Source organism: Anolis carolinensis, unplaced genomic scaffold (genome assembly GCF_035594765.1).
Source record: "Anolis carolinensis isolate JA03-04 unplaced genomic scaffold, rAnoCar3.1.pri scaffold_15, whole genome shotgun sequence".
Taxonomy (NCBI): domain Eukaryota; kingdom Metazoa; phylum Chordata; class Lepidosauria; order Squamata; family Dactyloidae; genus Anolis; species Anolis carolinensis.
In genome coordinates, this window is record NW_026943826.1 from 8,337,663 (window position 1) to 8,364,295 (window position 26,633).

General features: G+C 38.3%; 1 protein-coding gene and 1 long non-coding RNA gene across 2 annotated transcripts in view; one reads left to right on the top strand and one right to left on the bottom strand.

Moving 5' to 3' along the window:
* Positions 1-26,633, bottom strand: part of plekhn1 (pleckstrin homology domain containing N1) — a 71,547-nt gene that overhangs the window by 39,640 nt on the left and 5,274 nt on the right. The window contains exons 2-3 of the mRNA XM_008118586.3: positions 17,399-17,498; positions 900-1,046 (exon numbers count right to left, since the gene is read on the bottom strand). Of these exons, the coding sequence (XP_008116793.2) occupies positions 900-1,046; positions 17,399-17,498 (247 nt within the window). The remainder of the gene's footprint in view (positions 1-899; positions 1,047-17,398; positions 17,499-26,633) is intronic.
* Positions 1-26,633, top strand: part of LOC134294474 (uncharacterized) — a 70,409-nt gene that overhangs the window by 29,782 nt on the left and 13,994 nt on the right. The window lies entirely within an intron of this gene.

The following is a 26,633-nucleotide window of genomic DNA, read 5'->3' on the forward strand; positions in this document are numbered from 1 at the left end:
AATAATCTGGTCACAGTGTGATCATTAGCAATAGCCCAACATGCAGCATCTTGCATGAGTAGGAAGTCGATGTCAACAAAGCAAGGGTAGGTGTTGTTTGTTTGCTCTGAAGGAAAGGCAGCGGCTAGCTCAACAATTCAACTTGGTAAAAGAAACTTGGTAAAAGTCCTCTGTTTGTTGTGTGCCATAGAAAAGAATAGGAACGGTTATGGGAGAGGCAGTGGGCGGGGTCATGCAAATTCCACACCAATGGAGGGAGTCGGAAACACTGGGATGTCCGTGGTGGAGGAAAAACAGAAAATCTAGGATGAAATTGTCCCCGTATGAAAGCCTTCACTTGGGTGGTGAGCAGTATGGTGTTTGTGGAGGACATTGGAAGACTCTTGGACATGTTTATGGTGCTCACTGTAACCTGCAATGTCATTGATGTCTCCTGAGTAGTGGGAGCTGTAGCTATTTGTGGAAGTGGGAGCTTACCTGTGGAAGTGGACACCCTAGCTACACACATACATACATACATATTTTTCACTTTTATTAAGTGTATAGATAGTTTAAGGATGTGGGATATGCATGTCCACCTAACCATGAAACCTATTCGATGACCCTGTTCTTCTTCCATCACCGAAACTGACTAGATTTGTTGTGTCGATATTTAACTTTCGTATCACACCTTTCTTCCCATAACCTCAAAATGGTGTTATGGCTCTCACTTTATTCTCATAATAACCCCGTGAGAGAGAGAAAAGCCATTCCAAGGTCACCCAATGAGTTTCAGGGTTCAGTGAGGACTACAGTCCCTCTCTCCCGATGTCCCAGTCCGCATTCAAAACATAATATTCAACTGGCCCTCTTTCACACAGTTCTCCAACTCTTTGATTTCCCAAAGCGACAGAACTCACCTGGCAATGCTGGAATTTGAATTTGACCTTGGAGTAATAGATGATTTTCCCCAGATTCCGCACCACGGTCTTCCTCCTGCCCTTCTTGAACAGGCCTGGGAACCGCTGGTCAATGTTTTCCTTCCCATTTTCCTGGGCGGTGAGGCTCTGTAACAAAGATAACAATTTTTTAAAAGACCATTCAAAGACAACTGGAGGAAGTATGCGAGGCGGAAGCGTGCTGGGCCCATAACCCTTTTTGTTTGGGATTTTCTGTGTGTCAGGAGGAAAAATACCAAAAAGCTTCCCTTAACTATTAGGATTTTCTGGGTGTTAGTGAAAACTACTCCAAAACAGCAGAGCATCCAAAATCTGCAAAAGCAGGATAAAAGCAGGTGGAAAGGAGATTCCACCTGAACATCAGGAAGAACTTCCTCACTGTGAGAAAGGCTGTTCGACAGTGGAACTCTCTCCCCGGGGCCGTGGTGGAGGCTCCTTCCTTGGAGGCTTTTAAGCAGAGGCTGGATGGCCATCTGTCGGGGGTGCTTTGAATGCGATTTCCTGCTTCTTAGCAGGGGGTTGGACTAGATGGCCCATGTGGTCTCTTCCAACTCTACTATTCTATGATTCTATGATTCTACTTATAGTCGAGCATTCAGCTCACAGCAAGCAGAGCGTGAAGTGCCATGTGGCTGAAAAATAATAGTTGACCATTCAGCTCACAGCAAGCAGAGCGTGAAGTGCCATGTGGCTGTAAAATAATAGTTGAGCATTCAGCTCACAGCAAGCAGAGCGTGAAGTGCCATGTGGCTGAAAAATAATAGTTGAGCATTCAGCTCACAGCAAGCAGAGCGTGAAGTGCCATGTGGCTTTAAAATAATAGTTGAGAATTCAGTTCACAGCAAGCAGAGCGTGAAGTGCCATGTGGCTGTAAAATTATAGTTGAGCATTCAGCTCACAGCAAGCAGAGCGTGAAGTGCCATGTGGCTGTAAAATAATAGTTGAGCATTCAGTTCACAGCAAGCAGAACGTGAAGTGCCATGTGGCTGTAAAATAATAGTTGAGCATTCAGCTCACAGCAAAAGGGTTACAAATCAGTTTTTGGACAACTTTGGTTATTTGTGGTTTTGATTCGGAAAATGGCATTGGATAGACCACATCAGCTCTAGTTTCTGATACAGAACATATGCTATCCAGTCATCGCCATCTGCTCGCCCACAGAAAATCATATTTAATAATCTAGAGCTGATCTATCCAATGCAGTGTTCTGAATCAGCACCCCAAATAACCCTAGGAACAGGCCTAAAAACGAAGACACCAGGGTGCCACATGGAACGGCTACGCTCAGGGAAAGGGAGGAGGAGAAGCAGCAGTCAGGAGGCTTGTTGTTGCGCCTTTCTTGGATATTCAGTCTTTCCTCTCCCGACATCTCTCTCATTGCAACGGTGTAATAATGGTGAGACCACGGACTATATTTTAGTTCTTGGGGACTACTATTGGTCCATGGACCACAGGTTGAGCAGCATTGGTTTATATATTGGAATTATGACTGGGGTCATAATTCAAGAGTCATTGCCCATGCTTTGCCTACTTTTCTGCTCAACTTTGCTGAAACAGGTTAGGTAAGATTCTGAACACACACACAAAAAGCCCCACAAAACCTGTTCACCAGAAACCCATGATATTGGGCACCGAATCGCACACCAAGGCCTCGCAATGCGTCTTCTCACACTCCACTGTCATTCAGCTGTCACTCAGCTTCTCCAGCCGGAGAGCAACTGTAGTATCATTCGCCCTGTCAAATACTGGAAAGCATGTATTAAACCACACTCTAAGTGTGTTTCGGGATTCCGAAGCCTGAAGGAGGAGGCTGTGGGATCAAGTAGCAGGGAGAGAGCATGATCCGGGAGGGCAGCGCTTGCGGAATGAGCCCGTCCTAATCCGTATGTGCCGGCTTTTTAATAACCGGTGCCAGCTGAGACAGCTGCAAGAGCCCGCTTGATAGATGAAGGCTCAGCAGTTATTAACCAGACCAGTGCTGTGCTTGCCTCATTTCGTTGGAATCCATACAAACTGCAGCCACTTCAGAAGCCCCGTCAACAGCTCGAGAGGAACCGGTTAACCGGCGACGAGGTGCTAATGATCCACAGGCTCCCCTCCCTAGCCTTGCTTTATCTTGGGTTTCTCTGGCTTTTCTGTGTCTAATTGAATCAGGACACTGCTAAGCTCAGAGGCAGATCACAGCGAGGAGGAAACATCACCACCAAGGATGGAGGATGTTCTTCACCCAAGTCAAAGTCATCCGGCAAAAGCAGGGGTCCCATAAGTATGACACAGCAAACAAGATAGATATGCTGGATTCCGTATCACAAAATCACAAGTCGAACACTTCCCAAGTGTCTAGGACTGTGTGATTTATTATTATTATTATTATTATTATTATTATTATTATTATTATTATTATTAGTATTAGTATTATTAGTATGACACAGCAAACAAGATAAGACATGCTGGGTTTCGTATCACAAAATCACAAGTCGAACACTTCCCAAGTGTCTAGGACTGTGTGATTTTATTATTATTATTATTATTATTATTATTATTATTATTATTATAAGTATGACACAGCAACAAGATAGACATGCTGGATTCCGTATCACAAAATCACAAGTCGAACACTTCCCAAGTGTCTAGGACTGTGTGATTTATTATTATTATTATTATTATTATTATTAATTATTTTATGACACAACAAACAAGATAGATATGCTGGGTTTCGTATCACAAAATCACAAGTCGAACACTTCCCAAGTGTCTAGGACTGTGTGATTTATTATTATTATTATTATTATTATTATTATTATTATTATTAATTATTTTAAGACACAGCAAACAAAATAGATATGCTGGATTTCGTATCACAAAATCACAAGTCGAACACTTCCCAAGTGTCTAGGACTGTGTGATTTATTATTATTATTATTATTATTATTAGTAGTAGTAGTAGTAGTAGTAGTAGTAGTATGACACAGCAAACAAGATAGATATGCTGGATTCCGTATCACAAAATCACAAGTCGAACACTTCCCAAGTGTCTAGGACTGTGTGATTTATTATTATTATTATTATTATTATTATTATTATTATTAGTATTAGTATTATTAGTATGACACAGCAAACAAGATAAGACATGCTGGGTTTCGTATCACAAAATCACAAGTCGAACACTTCCCAAGTGTCTAGGACTGTGTGATTTTATTATTATTATTATTATTATTATTATTATTATTATAAGTATGACACAGCAACAAGATAGACATGCTGGATTCCGTATCACAAAATCACAAGTCGAACACTTCCCAAGTGTCTAGGACTGTGTGATTTATTATTATTATTATTATTATTATTATTATTAATTATTTTATGACACAACAAACAAGATAGATATGCTGGGTTTCGTATCACAAAATCACAAGTCGAACAATTCCCAAGTGTCTAGGACTGTGTGATTTATTATTATTATTATTATTATTATTATTATTAATTATTTTAAGACACAGCAAACAAAATAGATATGCTGGATTTCGTATCACAAAATCACAAGTCAAACACTTCCCAAGTGTCTAGGACTGTATGATGTATATTATTATTATTATTATTATTATTATTATTATTATTATTATAAGTATGACACAGCAAACAAGATAGATATGCTGGGCTTCGTATCACAAAATCACAAGTCGAACACTTCCCAAGTGTCTAGGACTGTGTGATTTATTATTATTATTATTATTATTATTATTATTATTATTATTATTATTATTAGTAGTAGTAGTAGTAGTAGTAGTAGTAGTATGACACAGCAAACAAGATAGATATGCTGGATTCTGTATCACAAAATCACAAGTCGAACACTTCCCAAGTGTCTAGGACTATGTGATTTATTATTATTATTATTATTATTATTATTATTATTATTATTATTATTATTATTATAAGTATGACACAGCAAACAAGATAGACATGCTGGGTTTCGTATCACAAAATCACAAGTCGAACACTTCCCAAGTGTCTAGGACTGTGTGATTTATTATTATTATTATTATTATTATTATTATTATTATTATTATTATAAGTATGACACAGAAACAAGATAGACATGCTGGATTCCGTATCACAAAATCACAAATCGAACACTTCCCAAGTGTCTAGGACTGTGTGATTTATTATTATTATTATTATTATTATTATTATTATTATTATTATTATTATTAATTATTTTAAGACACAGCAAACAAGATAGATATGCTGGATTTCGTATCACAAAATCACAAGTCAAACACTTCCCAAGTGTCTAGGACTGTGTGATGTATATTATTATTATTATTATAAGTATGACACAGCAAACAAGATAGATATGCTGGGCTTCGTATCACAAAATCACAAGTCGAACACTTCCCAAGTGTCTAGGACTGTGTGATTTATTATTATTATTATTATTATTATTATTATTATTATTATTATTATTATTATAAGTATGACACAGAAACAAGATAGACATGCTGGATTCCGTATCACAAAATCACAAATCGAACACTTCCCAAGTGTCTAGGACTGTGTGATTTATTATTATTATTATTATTATTATTATTATTATTATTATTATTATTATTAATTATTTTAAGACACAGCAAACAAGATAGATATGCTGGATTTCGTATCACAAAATCACAAGTCAAACACTTCCCAAGTGTCTAGGACTGTATGATGTATATTATTATTATTATTATAAGTATGACACAGCAAACAAGATAGATATGCTGGGCTTCGTATCACAAAATCACAAGTCGAACACTTCCCAAGTGTCTAGGACTGTGTGATTTATTATTATTATTATTATTATTATTATTATTATTATTATTATTATTATAAGTATGACACAGAAACAAGATAGACATGCTGGATTCCGTATCACAAAATCACAAATCGAACACTTCCCAAGTGTCTAGGACTGTGTGATTTATTATTATTATTATTATTATTATTATTATTATTATTATTATTATTATAATTATTATTATTATTATAAGTATGACACAGCAACAAGATAGACATGCTGGATTCCGTATCACAAAATCACAAGTCGAACACTTCCCAAGTGTCTAGGACTGTGTGATTTATTATTATTATTATTATTATTATTATTATTATTATTATTATTATTATTATTATAAGTATGACACAGCAAACAAGATAGATATGCTGGGTTTCGTATCACAAAATCACAAGTCAAACACTTCCCAAGTGTCTAGGACTGTGTGATGTATTTTTGGATGATGCGTGCAGATCCCAGCAGGGTGGCCTTTTATTATTATTATTATTATTATTATTATTATTATTATTATTATTATTATTATTATTAACATTGAGGCTGGGTGGCCATCTGTCAGGGATGCTTTGCTTGTGCTTTTGGTGCACAAAGGCAGAAGGGGGTTGGACTCAATGGCCCAAAGGGCCTCTTCCAATCCTCTTTTGTTGTTGTTGTTGTTGTTATTATTATTGCTCGGTGGCCAACTATAGTCTGGCCCTCCAACGGTCCGAAGGATCATGAACTGGCCCCCCGTTTTAAAAGTTTGGGGACCCCTGGGCAAAAGCAAAGCTCAGCTTGACATTCTCGCAGGATTCATTTCTATTACTAGTGTATCACTACGAGGGTTGAATGAAAAGTAATGGCGTTCGTTACTTGGGTTTGGATGGGAATATTTTAATAAATCAAATGCAGAAATAATCCTTAGAATAACACCTCACAACCTCTGAGGATGCCTGCCATAGATGTGGGCGAAACGTCAGGAGAGAATACTTCTGGAACATGGAGATATATTCCTCACAACCTCGGAGAATGCCTGCCATAGATGTGGGCGAAACGTCAGGAGAGACTACTTCTGGAACATGGAGATATATTCCTCACAACCTCTGAGGATGCCTGCCATAGATGTGGGCGAAACGTCAGGAGAGAATACTTCTGGAACATGGATATATATTCCTCACAACCTCTGAGGATGCCTGCCATAGATGTGGGCGAAACGTCAGGAGAGAATACTTCTGGAACATGGATATATATTCCTCACAACCTCTGAGGATGCCTGCCATAGATGTGGGCGAAACGTCAGGAGAGAATACTTCTGGAACATGGATATATATTCCTCACAACCTCTGAGGATGCCTGCCATAGATGTGGGCGAAACGTCAGGAGAGAATGCTTCTGGAACATGGACATATATTCCTCACAACCTCTGAGGATGCCTGCCATAGATGTGGGTGAAACGTCAGGAGAGAATACTTCTGGAACATGGAGATATATTCCTCACAACCTCTGAGGATGCCTGCCATAGATGTGGGCGAAACGTCAGGAGAGAATACTTCTGGAACATGGATATATATTCCTCACAACCTCTGAGGATGCCTGCCATAGATGTGGGCGAAACGTCAGGAGAGAATACTTCTGGAACATGGATATATATTCCTCACAACCTCTGAGGATGCCTGCCATAGGTGTGGGGGAAACGTCAGGAAAGGATACTTCTGGAACATGGACATACAGCCCGGGAAACATACAACAACCCTGTGATCCCGGCCATGAAAGCCTTCGACAACACAGTCTACACTCTGTTTCCGCAACCGGCGTCTCACAGGAACCATCGTGCAGAGATCTTCCAATAGCCAAGCAAAGCAATAATGTGACCCATACGTTCTTGCGAAAATGCGGAGTAGGCTTGAAATTTCTCTCTGAGTGATACGACGATCGTCCTAAATCAATCTGTCAACCTTTTGCTTGTGAAACTCGGCGGTTGCTATCACAGGACATCCAACTCTTCAGATGTTCCCACCTCAACATCTTTAAACTTACTCGCCCAACAATACACAGTACTTACATCAACACAATCACCATAAACAGTTGCATTCTCTGATTAATCTCTTTGGGGTGACATCTTCTGCTGTCAAGAATTCAATGACTGCACGTTGCTTATGTTGCATTGACCGACTGTCTGCACAGGGTTCCCTACTTTGCACTTTGACAACACAACCGTTCAATGCGAAGGCTTCCCCGTCTGCGCAGGGTTCCATACTTCGCCCTTTAACAACACAACCGTTCAATGCTAAGGCTTCTCTGTCTGCGCAGGGTTCCATACTTGGCACTTTAACAACACAACCGTTCAATGCTAAGGCTTCTCTGTCTGCACAGGGTTCCATACTTGGCACTTTAACAACACAACTGTTCAATGCTAAGGCTTCCCGGTCTGCGCAGGGTTCCATACTTGGCACTTTAACAACACAACCGTTCAATGCTAAGGCTTCCCGGTCTGCGCAGGGTTCCATACTTGGCACTTTAACAACACAACCGTTCAATGCTAAGGCTTCCCGGTCTGCGCAGGGTTCCATACTTCGCACTTTAACAACACAACCGTTCAATGCTAAGGCTTCCCAGTCTGCGCAGGGTTCCATACTTGGCACTTTAACAACACAACCGTTCAATGCTAAGGCTTCCCGGTCTGCGCAGGGTTCCATACTTGGCACTTTAACAACACAACCGTTCAATGCTAAGGCTTCCCGGTCTGCGCAGGGTTCCATACTTGGCACTTTAACAACACAACCGTTCAATGCTAAGGCTTCCCGGTCTGCGCAGGGTTCCATACTTCGCACTTTAACAACACAACCGTTCAATGCTAAGGCTTCCCGGTCTGCGCAGGGTTCCATACTTCGCACTTTAACAACACAACCGTTCAATGCTAAGGCTTCCCAGTCTGCGCAGGGTTCCATACTTGGCACTTTAACAACACAACCGTTCAATGCTAAGGCTTCCCGGTCTGCGCAGGGTTCCATACTTCGCACTTTAACAACACAACCGTTCAATGCTAAGGCTTCCCGGTCTGCGCAGGGTTCCATACTTGGCACTTTAACAACACAACCGTTCAATGCTAAGGCTTCCCGGTCTGCGCAGGGTTCCATACTTCGCACTTTAACAACACAACCGTTCAATGCTAAGGCTTCCCGGTCTGCGCAGGGTTCCATACTTCGCACTTTAACAACACAACCGTTCAATGCTAAGGCTTCCCGGTCTGCGCAGGGTTCCATACTTGGTTCCTGGACCGTGCTCTGACTTACATGAAGCACTGCTTGAATATCAAGCAAAAAGTGGGTGCTAGAAATAATGTCATACGAAAGCTGACTGGCACAACTTGGGGATCACAACCAGACACAGTGAAGACATCATTTTTCTAAGCTCTGCACTTGTACCTTTCTAATTTAAAAAATGCAAAAGACTGCTTGGAGTGCCAAGGCATTCTTGTTGCTACTTTATCAATAGAGCTGTGACCTCAGGAAGTGCAAACATAACCGTCAACTGATAAAATGAGTCTTCATTGTTGTTGTATTTCAAGTCCTTGACGGGCTCAGAGATCAAGAAAGAGCCACAGCAGCACAATGACAACAGCATTCCATATGCAAGCCGCAGACAGAAGGAGGATTTCAGCTGAAGTTTTGTTTCACTGGTGTCTAATTATAAAGGCTAACCTTTCATTAAGGCAGTCTCTGGCATAAGTCTTCCACTTTCTCAGGCCACAGAAATACATAGCTGCCCTAAAGCATCAAAACATATAAAGACAACATATCTTAGGATGGCCATAGCAGGATTTCCACACTAAACTACTAATTCTGAATTAAATGCAAAAAAGATCTCTCTCTGCATGTGTTTGGTGTTTTTCCCCTCTCGTGAAATCTTAGAAGAGATAGGTGTTAGAATAGCTCTGACCCAGATCTTGAACCATTATGAAATATTGTAAATAAACCTTTTGTGATTTTTAAGATTGTACTGGGCATATTTGCCTCCTAAGCTCTAAATTCTTTACAGCCACATGGCACTTCACGCTCTGCTTGCTGTGAGCTGAATGCTCAACTATAAGTATCCCGTTTTGTATCTTTGCCTCCTAAGCTCTAAATTTTTTACAGCCACATGGCAATTAATGGTCTGCTTGCTGTGAGCTGAATGCTCTATTGTAAGTATCCCGTTTTTCTATCTTTGCCTCCTAAGCTCTAAATTCTTTACAGCCACATGGCACTTCACGCTCTGCTTGCTGTGAGCTGATTGCTCAACTATAAGTATCCTGTTTTTGTATCTTTGCCTCCTAAGCTCTAAATTCTTTACAGCCACATGGCACTTCACGCTCTGCTTTCTGTGAGCTGAATGCTCAACTATAAGTATCCTGTTTTTGTATCTTTGCCTCCTAAGCTCTACATTCTTTACAGCCACATGGCACTTCACACTCTGCTTGCTGTGAGCTGAATGCTCAACTATAAGTATCCTGTTTTTGTATCTTTGCCTCCTAAGCTCTAAATTCTTTACAGCCACATGGCACTTCACGCTCTGCTTTCTGTGAGCTGAATGCTCAACTATAAGTATCCCGTTTTGTATCTTTGCCTCCTAAGCTCTAAATTTTTTACAGCCACATGGCAATTAATGGTCTGCTTGCTGTGAGCTGAATGCCCTATTGTAAGTATCCCGTTTTTCTATCTTTGCCTCCTAAGCTCTAAATTCTTTACAGCCACATGGCACTTCACTATCTGATTACTGTGAGCTGAATGCTCAACTATAAGTATCCCATTTTTGTATCTTTGCCTCCTAAGTTCTAAATTATTTACAGCCACATGGCACTTCATTATCTGCTTGCTATGAGCTGAATGCTCAACTATAAGTATCCCGTTTTTGTATCTTTGTCTCCTAAACTCTAAATTCTTTACAGCCACATGGCACTTCACACTCTGCTTGCTGTGAGCTGATTGCTCAACTATAAGTATCCTGTTTTTGTATCTTTGCCTCCTAAGCTCTAAATTCTTTACAGCCACATGACACTTCACTCTCTGCTTGCTGTGAGCTGAATGCTCAACTATAAGTATCCTGTGTTTATGTTTTTGGATGTTCTGCTGTATTTTTGGATAGTTTTTCCTAAAATAAACAAAACCCCAAACACAAAAATAAAGTTATTCTGTGACCCTGAATCCCCAAGTATGTCCAAATCATCTTCTTCAGGGGCAAACCCTCCCTAAAGTTTCTGTATATGAAACAGTGAGGAGGAGCGCTTTTGCCTTGCCTTTGGTGCCAAATACATTGCATCATTCCTGGACATAGGATTGCAGCTATTCCTCATTTAAGTATCACACCATACCGACTTCCTCCCTAAGCTGAGATCCCATAGGATGCAGCCACGGCAATTAAAGTGGAATCATAATTTCAAAATTGGGTATTGTGAAAGGGCCGAGGATTACTGTATTCACAGATTTGTACTTTTCGGGATGTATCACCTTCCAGTCTCTAAGATGGTTGACCATATGTTGTTCCCTCCTAGAACAGCTGAATGATCAAATGGTTCCTGGATAGGGGTAGGATGTTACCTCTTCTCAATACATTGTGGATAATACTGCACATAACTGACCACACTACCTTTGGTGTATGTCTTATCCCAGCCAGCCACACACCTAGGTTTCATTAGACACCCTTCAGGTGTAGGAAACTAGATATTCATCTTTCCAGGGTTCCCAGGCTTCTGGAGCCAATGGGAATTCGGCACACACCTGCTACTTTCGTAAACGGCGAGCAACCTATTAATTCGCTCAACCTGGTTTGGCTGGATTGCAGCTGTGGATTAGGCATGGCAGAAATGATATTAACTATGGCTGACATAAAGTTAAATGTGTAGCTTGGTGGGTGTATGGCAAGACATTCCTTGTTTTGTTCCAACCTGTGGATATGAAAGAATGAGAGAAAGTGGGAAGTGGAAGAAGTGAGAACAGTATGAGCTAAAGAGCCAAATGGGGTTGGCTTTGATGAGCTTATCTACTGCTTACATTCAGTCGCTAAACTCAACAAGAGTAAAAACAATTAAATCAGTTATTCCATGGTAAGTCAACAGATATGTCACCCTATTGATTCCATGGTTCTAGTTCAATTGGGTTTAGAAACCACTCTCCAACATTTCACAATTAAAACTGAAACGTGTGGCGGAGCAACACCAAAATAAAATATCATCGCACTCTGTAAGAGTTTGTGTCAGAAATGGAGGTAATTTTTCTTAGGATTGTCTCTGGGTGAATTAGGAAAACTTCCCAAAAACAGCAGAGCATCCAAAATATGCAAAAATTGATATTTATAGTTGAGCATTCAGCTCACAGCAAGCACAGTGTGAAGTGTCATGTGGCTGTAAAGAATTTAGAACTTAGGAGGCAAAGATACAGAAACAAGATCCTTATAGTTGAGCATTCAGCTCACAGCAAGCAGAGCGTAAAGTGCCATGTGGCTGTAAAGAATGTAGAGCTTAGGAGGTAAAGATACAAAAACGGGATACTTATAGTTGAGCATTCAGCTCACAGCAAGCACAGCATGAAGTGCCATGTGGCTGTAAAGAATTTAGAGCTTAGGAGGCAAAGATACAAAACCGGGATACTTATAGTTGAGCATTCAGCTCACAGCAAGCACAGCTTGAAGTGCCATGTGGCTGTAAAGAATGTAAAGCTTAGGAGGCAAAGATACAAAAATGGGATACTTATAGTTGAGCATTCAGCTCACAGCAAGCAGAGTGTGAAGTGCCATGTGGCTGCAAAGAATTTAGAGCTTAGGAGGCAAAGATACAAAAACTGGATACGTATAGTTGAGCCTTCAGCTCACAGCAAGCAGAGCGTGAAGTGCCATGTGGCTGTAAAGAATTTAGAGCTTGGGAGGCAAAGATACAAAAACGGGATACTTATAGTTGAGCCTTCAGCTCACAGCAAGCTGAGTGTGAAGTGCCATGTGGCTGTAAAGAATGTAGATCTTAGGAGGCAAAGATCCAAAATGCAAAAGGTATAACTCTTGTGTACTATTTCAATTTAAACTGGTTGAAATGATCATTCTGTTATGGCTACTGTTATACACCAAGATGTTCAGTCTAACTTACCACTAGGCTTTCTTGACATGATTGAGTCAAATGAGGCTTATCATTGCCTTCCTCTGAGGCTGAGAGACTGTGACTTGCCCAAGGGTTTCCATGGCTAAGGGGGGGATTCGAGCACTTGCCAGTGGGAGTCTTAATCCGGAATTTAGACCATTTCCCTTAAAGTCATCATAAATGGGAAATGAAGACACTAAAGGACAATTTATGTTTAGAGAATTACGAAGTCTCTTCAACTTTTTTCAAGTGAAAGTGTGACATGTCTATGGGTGAGCCAATGGGCCAAATTGTTGTTAATTATCCGTAACTAAATTTACACGAATTAGCCAGTCCCCAGTCAACTGTCTCCCAGGAGCAAGAATTCAGGATGCCTGCCAAATCTCAGATCTCTTGAGGAATGCTCTCTTCTTCTCACGCTGCATTTCCGCAGGTAGGGATGACGACATACCCAGTCACCAACCTGTCTATCTGGAGTTCTCGGTGCAAAGAGGCGCGGGCAAAGGGATTCTGCTGCCCTTTCTCTTCTTTTGAAATGGCAGGAAACCGGGTTATGGATTAAGTTGAGTCATCCCTCCCAGGCCACAGAAGTCGCACCCAGTCCTTCTAGTTCTTGGCCCTTTACAATGTGTAGCAGGGAACTTTGGACTCATTCACATTAGTGCAGTGGTTCTGAACTTGTGGTCCACAAGAACGAAAATATGGTTCGTGTCCTCACTGTTCCTACTACAGATAATAACACAACCCAACCATCTTTGGGTTTATGCCTGTTCTTGGGCTTATTTGGGATGCTGATTCAGAAAATTGCATTAGATAGACCACATCAGCTCTAGATGATTAAATATGGTTTTCTGTGGGCGAGCAGATGGCGACTACTGGGTGGCATATGTTCTGTATCAGAAACTAGAGCTGATGTGGTCTATCCAGTGCAGCTTTCTTCATGTCTTTGTTTAGGGGTTATTTGGAGCGCTGATTCAGAAAATTGCATTGGATAGACCGCATCAGCTCTAGATTATTAAATATGGTTTTCTGTGGGCGAGCAGAAGGCCACTACTGGATGGTATATGTTCTGTATCAGAACTAGAGCTGGTGTGGTCTATCCAATGCAGCTTTCTTCGTGTCTTTGTTTAGGGGTTCAGAAAATTGCATTGGATAGACCACATCAGCTCTAGATGATTAAATATGGTTTTCTGTGGGCGAGCAGATGGCGACTACTGGGTGGCATATGTTCTGTATCTGAAACTAGAGCTGATGTGGTCTATCCTATGCAGTAAGTACCATAAGGGATACAAATTGGTTTTTGGTCAACTTTAGATTCGTTTTGGTTATTTGGGGTGCTGATTCGGAAAACTGCATTGGATAGACCACTCTGCAACGGCGAAAGTGGCACCGACAAAGAACGGCAGCTCAGTTGATCTTATCTGCTAAACCCAGCGGCACTAAAGACTTTATTCACAGTAATATTTACAATCCTAATAACCAAAGCTGTCTGGGCACATCTTTCCCCCGTCTCTCTCTGAGTCCGTTATCAGTGAATTGAAGCACCTCTCTGCATTCCACAGTTCATGACATATCTTTCTGTCACACAAACGGAAGTCTTAGTCCTTTGCCCTTCTAGCAATCAATCAGGGCTCGCTGTAATTAACCTCTTGACTGCTGGAATGCTTGCCGGAACGAATACACACACTTCCACAGATTAAACATTTCCCTACAATACCACAAAAACAGTAACATGGCCCTCATCATGTCTCCTCTCGGCCTTCTCTTCTGCAGGCTAAATATGCCCTGCTCTTGAAGCCGCTCCTCATAGGGCTTGTTCTCCAGACTCTTGATCATTTGCCTTCAGCCAGGGTGGGGAATGGGGTCCATCGCAGTATGATTCTTGACTGTACTTCCCGTCTTGTGCTATTTCCCAACGGCTGGAGCAACAACATACTTTGGCTACGTGAGAAAGGAAGGCAGGTCTAGATAACATATATTACCATCATCCAACCCTGTGTGTATGTTTTAAGTTGAACCATAATTCACCCCTCAATCAATGACGCAAAAACGGCCGCGTCCAGAGTTGACATCCTTTCCTCATGGCAGCCTTCCCCAGTGACTAAACTCTCCGTCACTCAATTCCGCTCTAGCAAACGTCTGAGGGAGTTTAATTTTTAACCCGCCTCACCTTTTGGCTCAGGTGGAGCCAAGCAAGGCATGTCGGTTCGCATCTCGACTTTCCAAATCCTGCCTCTCATGTGAGGTGATTTAAAAGCTGAGAGAAACGGCAAAGGGATCAAAACCTTCCCCGGGATTAATAGCGAGCCAGCGACGGGAGGCATTTGTGCAAGTCTGTGAGAAATATAAACAGCCCAGAGGGGAGAAATACTGCTGAGTGATGAAGGGGGTGACAAGACATGAAACGGCGGTTTCTTTCTCTTTCGGCCCCACGCCAAGTGGTTTCAATGGATTCTGCCTCAGGAATCTTGATTATTTTGTCCTTTTTTCCATGTGAGATTGAAGGGAGGCTGTTCGGGTACATGTTGGATCAAATAAGCAGGAGATGTTTAATCTGTGGAATACTTAAAACAACTCCAATGTGATGGGGGAAGCAGCCTACTCAACTTTCCACTGATAAGGTCTAGGATACCTGAAGATTTTCTTTTGAACCCTAGAAGAGATCGGGTTAGTTTCACTCTCTGCTTCCTGTGAGCTGAATGCTCAACTATAAGTATCCCGTTTTTGTATCTTTGCCTCCTAAGCTCTAAATTCTTTACAACCACATGGCATTTCACTCTCTGCTTGCTGTGAGCTGAATGCTCAATTATAAGAATAATGTTTTTGTATCATTGCCTCCTAAGCTCTAAATTCTTTACAGCCACATGGCACTTCACGCGCTGCTTGCTATGAGCTGAATGCTCAGCTATAAGTATCCCGTTTTTGTATCTTTGCCTCCTAAGCTCTAAATTCTTTACAGCCAAATGGCACTTCACGCTCTGCTTGCTATGAGCAGAATGCTCAACTATAAATATCCTGAGGTATTTATCTCTGCTGTGTTTTGGCACTGAGTGTTAAGATTGTCTGTTATGACAGGGAAAACTATCCAAAATACAGCAGAGTATCCAAAAGTAAGCAAACCGGATATTTATGGTTGAGCATTCAGCTCACAGCAAGCAGAGCGTGAAGTGCCATGTGGCTGTAAGGAATTTAGAGCTTAGGAGGCAAAGATACAAAAACAGGATACTTATAGTTGAGCATTCAGATCACAACAAGCAGAGCATGAAGTGCCATGTGGCTGTAAAGAATTTAGAGCTTAGGAGGCAAAGATACAAAAACAGGATACTTATAGTTGAGCATTCAGCTCACAACAAGCAGAGCGTGAAGTGCCATGTGGCTATAAAGAATTTAGAGCTTAGGAGGCAAAGATACAAAAACAGGATACTTATAGTTGAGCATTCAGCTCACAGCAAGCAGAGCGTGAAGTGCCATGTGGCTGTAAAGAATTTAGAGCTTAGGAGGCAAATATACAAAAATGGGATACTTATAGTTGAGCATTCAGCTCACAGCAAGCAGAGCGTGAAGTGCCATGTGGCTGTCAAGAATTTAGAGCTTAGGAGGCAAATATACAAAAACAGGATACTTATAGTTGAGCATTCAGCTCACAGCAAGCAGAGCGTGAAGTGCCATGTGGCTGTAAAGAATTTAGAGCTTAGGAGGCAAATATACAAAAATGGGATACTTATAGTTGAGCATTCAGCTCACAGCAAGCAGAGCGTGAAGTGCCATGTGGCTGTAAAGAATTTAGAGCTTAGGAGGCAAAGATTCAAAAACAGGATACTTATAGTTGAGCATTCAGCTCACAAAAAGCAGAGCGTGAAGTGCCATGTGGCTGTAAAGAATTTAGAGCTTAGGAGGCAAAGATACAAAAACAGGATACTTATAGTTGGCATTCAGCTCACAACAAGCAGAGCGTGAAGTGCCATGTGGCCGTAAAGAATTTAGAGCTTAGGAGGTAAACATGCAGAGTTCCGTCTCTAAAATCATAAAAGGTTTATTTACAATAATAATAACTAAATAATAATATTTCTTCATAGTTAATAATTGGGTCTGAGCTACTCTATAACTCCATCTCTTTTAGGGTTTCAAAGAGAGGGGGAAAATTCCAAGACACTACATCTCTCCTGACACACAAGCAGAGAGACATCTCTCAAAACACACAACACACACCAAGATGTAAGAGTAGAAGTCAGAAGCAAAAGGCATGAGCCTGCAAAGTATCCATTCTACACAACAAATCCCTTGGCCTATTCTAAAGCTAACCAACTACTCCTCATTGAGGACTGGAGACTTGGGCAGTGTGAGTTGAAACTCCAGCACTGAGAACTCCAGCATTTGTGTGCAATCTCCCCAGCCTAACTATGTGATCAAGTCTCTATCTCAGTCTCAGTTTCTCGTCTATTAAAATAAGATAATAGCGACCTACTTATGTATGAGACAAAGGAGGAGGTGAGAACAAACAAGACATGATAAGATAGCCATCCCACAAAAGCTCATTGTACTTACTTTTCCAGGGATATACTGGAGGATCTTGTCGGAGCTAACATCCCTCTCCTGTCCTGGTTCAAAATTAAAGAGGCCGGCTAGTTTCTTCTTACTGTCTTGTCTGGAAAGCAATAAAAAAGAGAACATAGTTGAGATCAAGGCAAGCAAACAAAGCGAGTCAGGAAGGCATGGGGCGAAATCAGCAACTGGATCACAAGGCTCTTAGGAGAACAAATCTCAGGAATCATCAGGAATCAAAGAGGTGTTGTTGTTTGATTTGCCCCGTCCCCAAAATGCTTAGTGCTTTCCTGATAAGTTGGCAGCTTAGAAGAACTCCAGCATTCTTGGGGAAACAGAAACTATCAAAGTTTGGAAGGATTATATTTTTCAGAATCCTCTCACTATCATGTCCAGAGCTCTATTCCAAAACTATTCTCAAAGTACGGTCATGGACTGGATAAGGTAAAGGTAAAGTCCAGTCGTGTCTGACTCTGGGGGTTGGTGCTCATCTCCATTTCTAAGCCAAAGAGCCGGCGTTGTCCGTAGACACCTCCATAGTAATATGGCCATTGGCATGACTGCATGGAGCGCTGTTACCTTCCCGTCGGAGCAGTACCTATGGATCTACTCACATTAGCATGTTTTCGAACTGCTAGGTTGGCAGGAGCTGGGGCTAACAGCGGGCGCTCATTCCCCTCCCGGGATTTGAACCAGGGACCTTTCAGTCTGCAAGTTCAGCAGCTCAGTGCTTTAACACACTTCGCCTTTGTGGATATAGGGCCCCTTTTAGGCTAACATGGCTCCTTGTTTTACGAAATCCAGCATATCTATCTTGTTTGCTGTGTCATACAATAATAATAATAATAATAATAATAATAATAATAATAATACACTTGGGAAGTGTCCGACGTGTGATCCAATACAACAGCCAGCAGACTGTCTGCCTGTGGACTCATCTTGTTGTGTTTCTAATAATAATAATAATAATAATAATAATAATAATAATAATAATAATAATAGACACTTGGGAAGTGTCTGATGTGTGATCCAATACAACAGCCAGCAGAGTGTCTGCTGTAGACTCATCTTGTTGTGTTTCAAATAATAATAATAATAATAATAATAATAATAATAATAATAATACAACGTCATACAACGTCATAATAATAATAATAATAATAATAATAATAATAATAATAATAATAATAATAATAGACACTTGGGAAGTGCCCGACGTGTGATCCAATACAACAGCCAGCAGAGTGTCTGCTGTAGACTCATCTTGTTGTGTTTCAAATAATAATAATAATAATAATAATAATAATACAACGTCATACAACGTCATAATAATAATAATAATAATAATAATAATAATAATAATAATAGTAATACAGTCCTAGACACTTGGGAAGTGTTCGATTTGTGATTTTGTGATACGAAATCCAGCATATCTATCTTGTTTGCTGTGTCATACAACAACAACAACAACAATAATAATAATAATAATAATAATAATAATAATAATAATAGACACTTGGGAAGTGTCTGATGTGTGATCCAATACAACAGCCAGCAGAGTGTCTGCTGTAGACTCATCTTGTTGTGTTTCAAATAATAATAATAATAATAATAATAATAATAATAATAATAATACAACGTCATACAACGTCATAATAATAATAATAATAATAATAATAATAATAATAATAATAATAATAGTAATACAGTCCTAGACACTTGGGAAGTGTTCGATTTGTGATTTTGTGATACGAAATCCAGCATATCTATCTTGTTTGCTGTGTCATACAACAACAACAACAATAATAATAATAATAATAATAATAATAATAATAATAATAATAGACACTTGGGAAGTGTCTGATGTGTGATCCAATACAACAGCCAGCAGAGTGTCTGCTGTAGACTCATCTTGTTGTGTTTCAAATAATAATAATAATAATAATAATAATAATAATAATAATACAACGTCATACAACGTCATAATAATAATAATAATAATAATAATAATAATAATAATAATAATAGTAATACAGTCCTAGACACTTGGGAAGTGTTCGATTTGTGATTTTGTGATACGAAATCCAGCATATCTATCTTGTTTGCTGTGTCATACAACAACAACAATAATAATAATAATAATAATAATAATAATAGACACTTGGGAAGTGTCTGATGTGTGATCCAATACAACAGCCAGCAGAGTGTCTGCTGTAGACTCATCTTGTTGTGTTTCAAATAATAATAATAATAATAATAATAATAATAATAATAATAATACAACGTCATACATCGTCATAATAATAATAATAATAATAATAATAATAATAATAATAATAATAATAGTAATACAGTCCTAGACACTTGGGAAGTGTTCGATTTGTGATTTTGTGATACGAAATCCAGCATATCTATCTTGTTTGCTGTGTCATACAACAACAACAACAACAACAACAACAATAATAATAATAATAATAATAATAATAATAATAGACACTTGGGAAGCGTCCGACGTGTGATCCAATACAACAGCCAGCAGAGTGTCTGCTGTGGACTCATCTTGTTGTGTTAATAATAATAATAATAATAATAATAATAATAATAATAGTAATAGACACTTGGGAAATGTCCAATGTGTGATCCAATGCAACAGCCAGCAGATTGTTTGCTTGTGGACTCATCTTATTGTGTTTATAATAATAATAATAATAATAATAATAATAATAATAATAATACACTTGGGAAGTGTCCGACGTGTGATCCAATACAACAGCCAGCAGAGTGTCTGCTGTGGACTCATCTTTTTGTGTTTCTAATAATAATAATAATAATAATAATAATAATAATAATAATAATAATAATAAACACTTGGGAAGTGTCCAACGTGTGATCCAAAACAACAGAGTGTCTGCTGTGGACTCATCTTGTTGTGTTTCTAATAATAATAATAATAATAATAATAATAATAATAATAATAATAATAATAATAATAATAATAATAATAATAATAGACAGACTACAAACAGAGGCACAACTATGTGGCCCAAATGATTCATTGGAACTTATGCCTCAAGTACCACCTCCCAGCAGCAAAGAACTGGTGGGATCACAAACCTGCAAAAGTATTGGAAAATGAACATGCAAAGATACTGTGGGACTTCCGAATCCAGACTGACAAAGTTCTGGAACACAACACACCAGACATCACAGTTGTGGAAAAGAACAAGGTTTGGATCATTGATGTTGCCATCCCAGGTGACAGTCGCATTGACGAAAAACAACAGGAAAAACTCAGCCGCTATCAGGATCTCAAGACTGAACTTCAAAGACTCTGGCAGAAACCAGTGCAGGTGGTCCTGGTGGTGATGGGCACACTGGGTGCTGTGCCAAAAGATCTCAGCCGGCATTTGGAAACAATAGACATTGACAAAATCACCATCTGCCAACTGCAAAAGGCCACCCTACTGGGATCTGCACACATCATCAGAAAATACATCACACAGTCCTAGACACTTGGGAAGTGTTCGACTTGTGGTTTTGCGAAACGAAATCCAGCATATCTATCTTGTTTGCTGTGCCATACAACGTCGTTGTGTTGATAATAATAATAGACACTTGGGAAGTGTCCAACGTGTGATCCAAAACAACAGAGTGTCTGCTGTGGACTCATCTTGTTGTGTTTCTAATAATAATAATAATAATAATAATAATAATAATAATAATAATAATAATAATAATACACTTGGGAAGTGTCCAACGTGTGATCCAAAACAACAGAGTGTCTGCTGTGGAGTCATCTTGTTGTGTTTCTAATAATAATAATAATAATAATAATAATAATAATAATAATAATAATAATTTTATATTTGTATTCCGCCTCCATCTCCCGGAACGGACTCAGGGCGGCTCACATGGGGAGAAGCCCGATCAAACATCCTAAATCTTAAAAGTTTTTTTTTCCTATCCTGAATTTGCAAAAAATTGCAACCTTTGGTACATTCTTAAAAATGAACCCAAACAAAATTATCACATGTCCCAGCTTAGCGGCAAAAGAATTTGCAGGGTGGTAACTTTGGAAAGTTTATTTACAAAGCTGTGTTGGTATAAGAAATACCGCCTTCCATACCGGAGCAGATCGGAATTGTGTGGCTAAAATACCGGAAAATTTGACAAAATCGGTGACTATAAAAAAATCCAGCACCAACGAAAACAATGCGTGCGTACAGCACGTGCGTACAAAATCACGTGCTTTGCAGCATTGTAACTGAGCAAGAATGACAGCTCTGGTTGGTTCAAAAAGTAAATCAGGATACAGTGATTTCTAGGAGTTGTAAGTAATGGGATGTATAGTTCACTTGCAATCTAAGAGTACTCTGAATTCCACCAATGATGGAATTGGACCAAATTTGGCATAAAGAAGCCCCATGACCAAGAAAAAATACTAGAGGTCTTTGGAAGGATTTATAGAAGTTGTAGGCAAAGCTGAAGGTAATATAACTTATTGATAATGTCCATCTCCTCAGGCCTAAATAAGAATGTACTAATGTTTAAATTTTGGGAATTATGAAGTTTCCTAAACTTTTCTACTTGTGATGAAAAGGGGAAGTCTGGAATAGGGATTTATATTTGAATACAGCCTATTTTATATCCACAGCCACTGGTGCATTTTACTGAATTTTTAAATAGGGTTTTATCATGTTTTGCGTAAAATTGTTATGTACATTTACATTGTTATTTTATTTGGTCACGTACTGTTGTGTTTTAGGTGTGCTGCACTTTTGTGTGCTTTTGTGAGCCGCCCCGAGTCCCTTCGGGGAGATGGTGGCGGGATATAAATAAAGTTTTATTATTATGGTTATTATTTTATTTTTACTTTTAATTAGTTTTTATTAAAGCAAAACAATACAATAAAATCGAAGGTAAAGGGGGCAGAAAGAGAAAAAAGGAAAAAGAAAGATTATTATTATTATTTTATTATGACACAGCAAACAAGATAGATATGCTGGATTTCGTTTCACAAAATCACAAGTCAAACACTTCCCAAGTGTCTAGGACTGTGTGATGTATTATTATTATTATTATTATTATTATTATTATTGACACAACGACATTGTATGACACAGCAAACGAGGTCTATATGCTGGATTTCGTATCACAAAATCACAAGTCAAACACTTCCCAAGTGTCTAGGACTGTGTGATGTATTATTATTATTATTATTATTATTATTATTATTATTATTATTATTGACACAACGACATTGTATGACACAGCAAATGAGGTCTATATGCTGGATTTCGTTTCACAAAATCACAAGTCGAACACTTCCCAAGTGTCTAGGACTGTGTGATGTATTATTATTATTATTATTATTATTATTATTATTATTGACACAACGACATTGTATGACACAGCAAACGAGGTCTATATGCTGGATTTCGTATCACAAAATCACAAGTCAAACACTTCCCAAGTGTCTAGGACTGTGTGATGTATTATTATTATTATTATTATTATTATTATTATTATTATTGACACAACGACATTGTATGACACAGCAAACGAGGTCTATATGCTGGATTTCGTTTCACAAAATCACAAGTCAAACACTTCCCAAGTGTCTAGGACTGTGTGATGTATTATTATTATTATTATTATTATTATTATTGACACAACGACATTGTATGACACAGCAAATGAGGTCTATATGCTGGATTTCGTTTCACAAAATCACAATTCGAACACTTCCCAAGTGTCTAGGACTGTGTGATGTGTTTTCGGATGATGCGCGCAGATCCCAATAAGGTGGCCTTTTGCAGTTGGCAGATCGTAATTTTGTCTATTATTATTACTATTATTATTATTATTATTATTATTATTATTGTATGACTAAGCAAAGAAGATAGACATGCTGGATTTCGTATCACAAAATCACAATTCGAACACTTCCCAAGTATCTAGGACTGTGTGATGTATTTTCGGATGATGCGTGCAGATCCCAGTAAGGTGGCCTTTTGCAGTTGGCAGATCATAATTTTGTCTATTATTATTATTATTATTATTATTATTATTATTATTATTATTATTATTATTTTATGACACAGCAAACAAAATAGATATGCTGGATTTCGTATCACAAAATCACAAGTCGAACACTTCCCAAGTGTCTAGGACTGTGTGATGTATTTTCGGATGATGCGCGCAGATCTCAGTAGGGTGGCCTTTTGCAGTTGGCAGATCATGATTTTGTCAATGTCTATTGTTTCCAAATGCCGACTGAGATCTTTTGGCACAGCACCCAATGTGCCCATCACCACCGGGACCACCTGCACTGGTTTCTGCCAGAGTCTTTGAAGTTCAATCTTGAGGTCCTGAGAGCGGCTGAGTTTTTGCAGTTGGCAGATCATAATTTTGTCTATTATTATTATTATTATTATTATTATTATTATTATTATTATTATTATTATTTTATGACACAGCAAACAAGATAGATATGCTGGATTTCATATCACAAAATCACAAGTCGAACACTTCCCAAGTATCTAGGACTTATTATTATTATTACTGTTTTATTATGACACAGCAAACAAGATAGATATGCTGGATTTCGTATCACAAAATCACAAGTCGAACACTTCCCAAGTGTCTAGGACTGTGGTATGTATTATTATTATTATTATTATTATTATTATTATTATTATTATTATTATTATTTTATTGAATGACACAGCAAACAAAATAGATATGCTGGATTTCACATCACAAAATCACAAGTCGAACACTTCCCAAGTGTCTAGGACTGTGTGATGTATTATTATTATTATTATTATTATTATTATTATTATTATTATTATTATTATGACACAGCAAACAAGATAGACTTGCTGGATTTCATATCACAAAATCACAAGTCGAACACTTCCCAAGTATCTAGGACTGTGTGATGTATTATTATTATTATTATTATTATTATGATACAGCAAACAAGATAGATATGCTGGATTTCATTTCACAAAATCACAAGTCAAACACTTCCCAAGTGTCTAGGACTGTGTGATGTATTATTATTATTATTATTATTATTATTATTATTATTATTATTATTATTGACACAACGACATTGTATGACACAGCAAATGAGGTCTATATGCTGGATTTCGTTTCACAAAATCACAAGTCGAACACTTCCCAAGTGTCTAGGACTGTGTGATGTATTATTATTATTATTATTATTATTATTATTATTATTGACACAACGACATTGTATGACACAGCAAACGAGCTCTATATGCTGGATTTCGTATCACAAAATCACAAGTCAAACACTTCCCAAGTGTCTAGGACTGTGTGATGTATTATTATTATTATTATTATTATTATTATTATTGACACAACGACATTGTATGACACAGCAAACGAGGTCTATATGCTGGATTTCGTATCACAAAATCACAAGTCAAACACTTCCCAAGTGTCTAGGACTGTGTGATGTATTATTATTATTATTATTATTATTATTATTATTATTATTATTGACACAACGACATTGTATGACACAGCAAATGAGGTCTATATGCTGGATTTCGTTTCACAAAATCACAAGTCGAACACTTCCCAAGTGTCTAGGACTGTGTGATGTATTATTATTATTATTATTATTATTATTATTATTATTGACACAACGACATTGTATGACACAGCAAACGAGGTCTATATGCTGGATTTCGTATCACAAAATCACAAGTCAAACACTTCCCAAGTGTCTAGGACTGTGTGATGTATTATTATTATTATTATTATTATTATTATTATTGACACAACGACATTGTATGACACAGCAAACGAGGTCTATATGCTGGATTTCGTATCACAAAATCACAAGTCAAACACTTCCCAAGTGTCTAGGACTGTGTGATGTATTATTATTATTATTATTATTATTATTATTATTATTATTATTATTGACACAACGACATTGTATGACACAGCAAATGAGGTCTATATGCTGGATTTCGTTTCACAAAATCACAAGTCGAACACTTCCCAAGTGTCTAGGACTGTGTGATGTATTATTATTATTATTATTATTATTATTATTATTATTATTGACACAACGACATTGTATGACACAGCAAACGAGGTCTATATGCTGGATTTCGTATCACAAAATCACAAGTCAAACACTTCCCAAGTGTCTAGGACTGTGTGATGTATTATTATTATTATTATTATTATTATTATTATTGACACAACGACATTGTATGACACAGCAAACGAGGTCTATATGCTGGATTTCGTATCACAAAATCACAAGTCAAACACTTCCCAAGTGTCTAGGACTGTGTGATGTATTATTATTATTATTATTATTATTATTATTATTATTATTGACACAACGACATTGTATGACACAGCAAATGAGGTCTATATGCTGGATTTCGTTTCACAAAATCACAAGTCGAACACTTCCCAAGTGTCTAGGACTGTGTGATGTATTATTATTATTATTATTATTATTATTATTATTATTGACACAACGACATTGTATGACACAGCAAACGAGGTCTATATGCTGGATTTCGTATCACAAAATCACAAGTCAAACACTTCCCAAGTGTCTAGGACTGTGTGATGTATTATTATTATTATTATTATTATTATTATTATTATTATTGACACAACGACATTGTATGACACAGCAAACGAGGTCTATATGCTGGATTTCGTATCACAAAATCACAAGTCAAACACTTCCCAAGTGTCTAGGACTGTGTGATGTATTATTATTATTATTATTATTATTATTATTATTGACACAACGACATTGTATGACACAGCAAACGAGGTCTATATGCTGGATTTCGTATCACAAAATCACAAGTCAAACACTTCCCAAGTGTCTAGGACTGTGTGATGTATTATTATTATTATTATTATTATTATTATTATTATTATTATTGACACAACGACATTGTATGACACAGCAAACGAGGTCTATATGCTGGATTTCGTTTCACAAAATCACAAGTCAAACACTTCCCAAGTGTCTAGGACTGTGTGATGTATTATTATTATTATTATTATTATTATTATTGACACAACGACATTGTATGACACAGCAAATGAGGTCTATATGCTGGATTTCGTTTCACAAAATCACAATTCGAACACTTCCCAAGTGTCTAGGACTGTGTGATGTGTTTTCGGATGATGCGCGCAGATCCCAATAAGGTGGCCT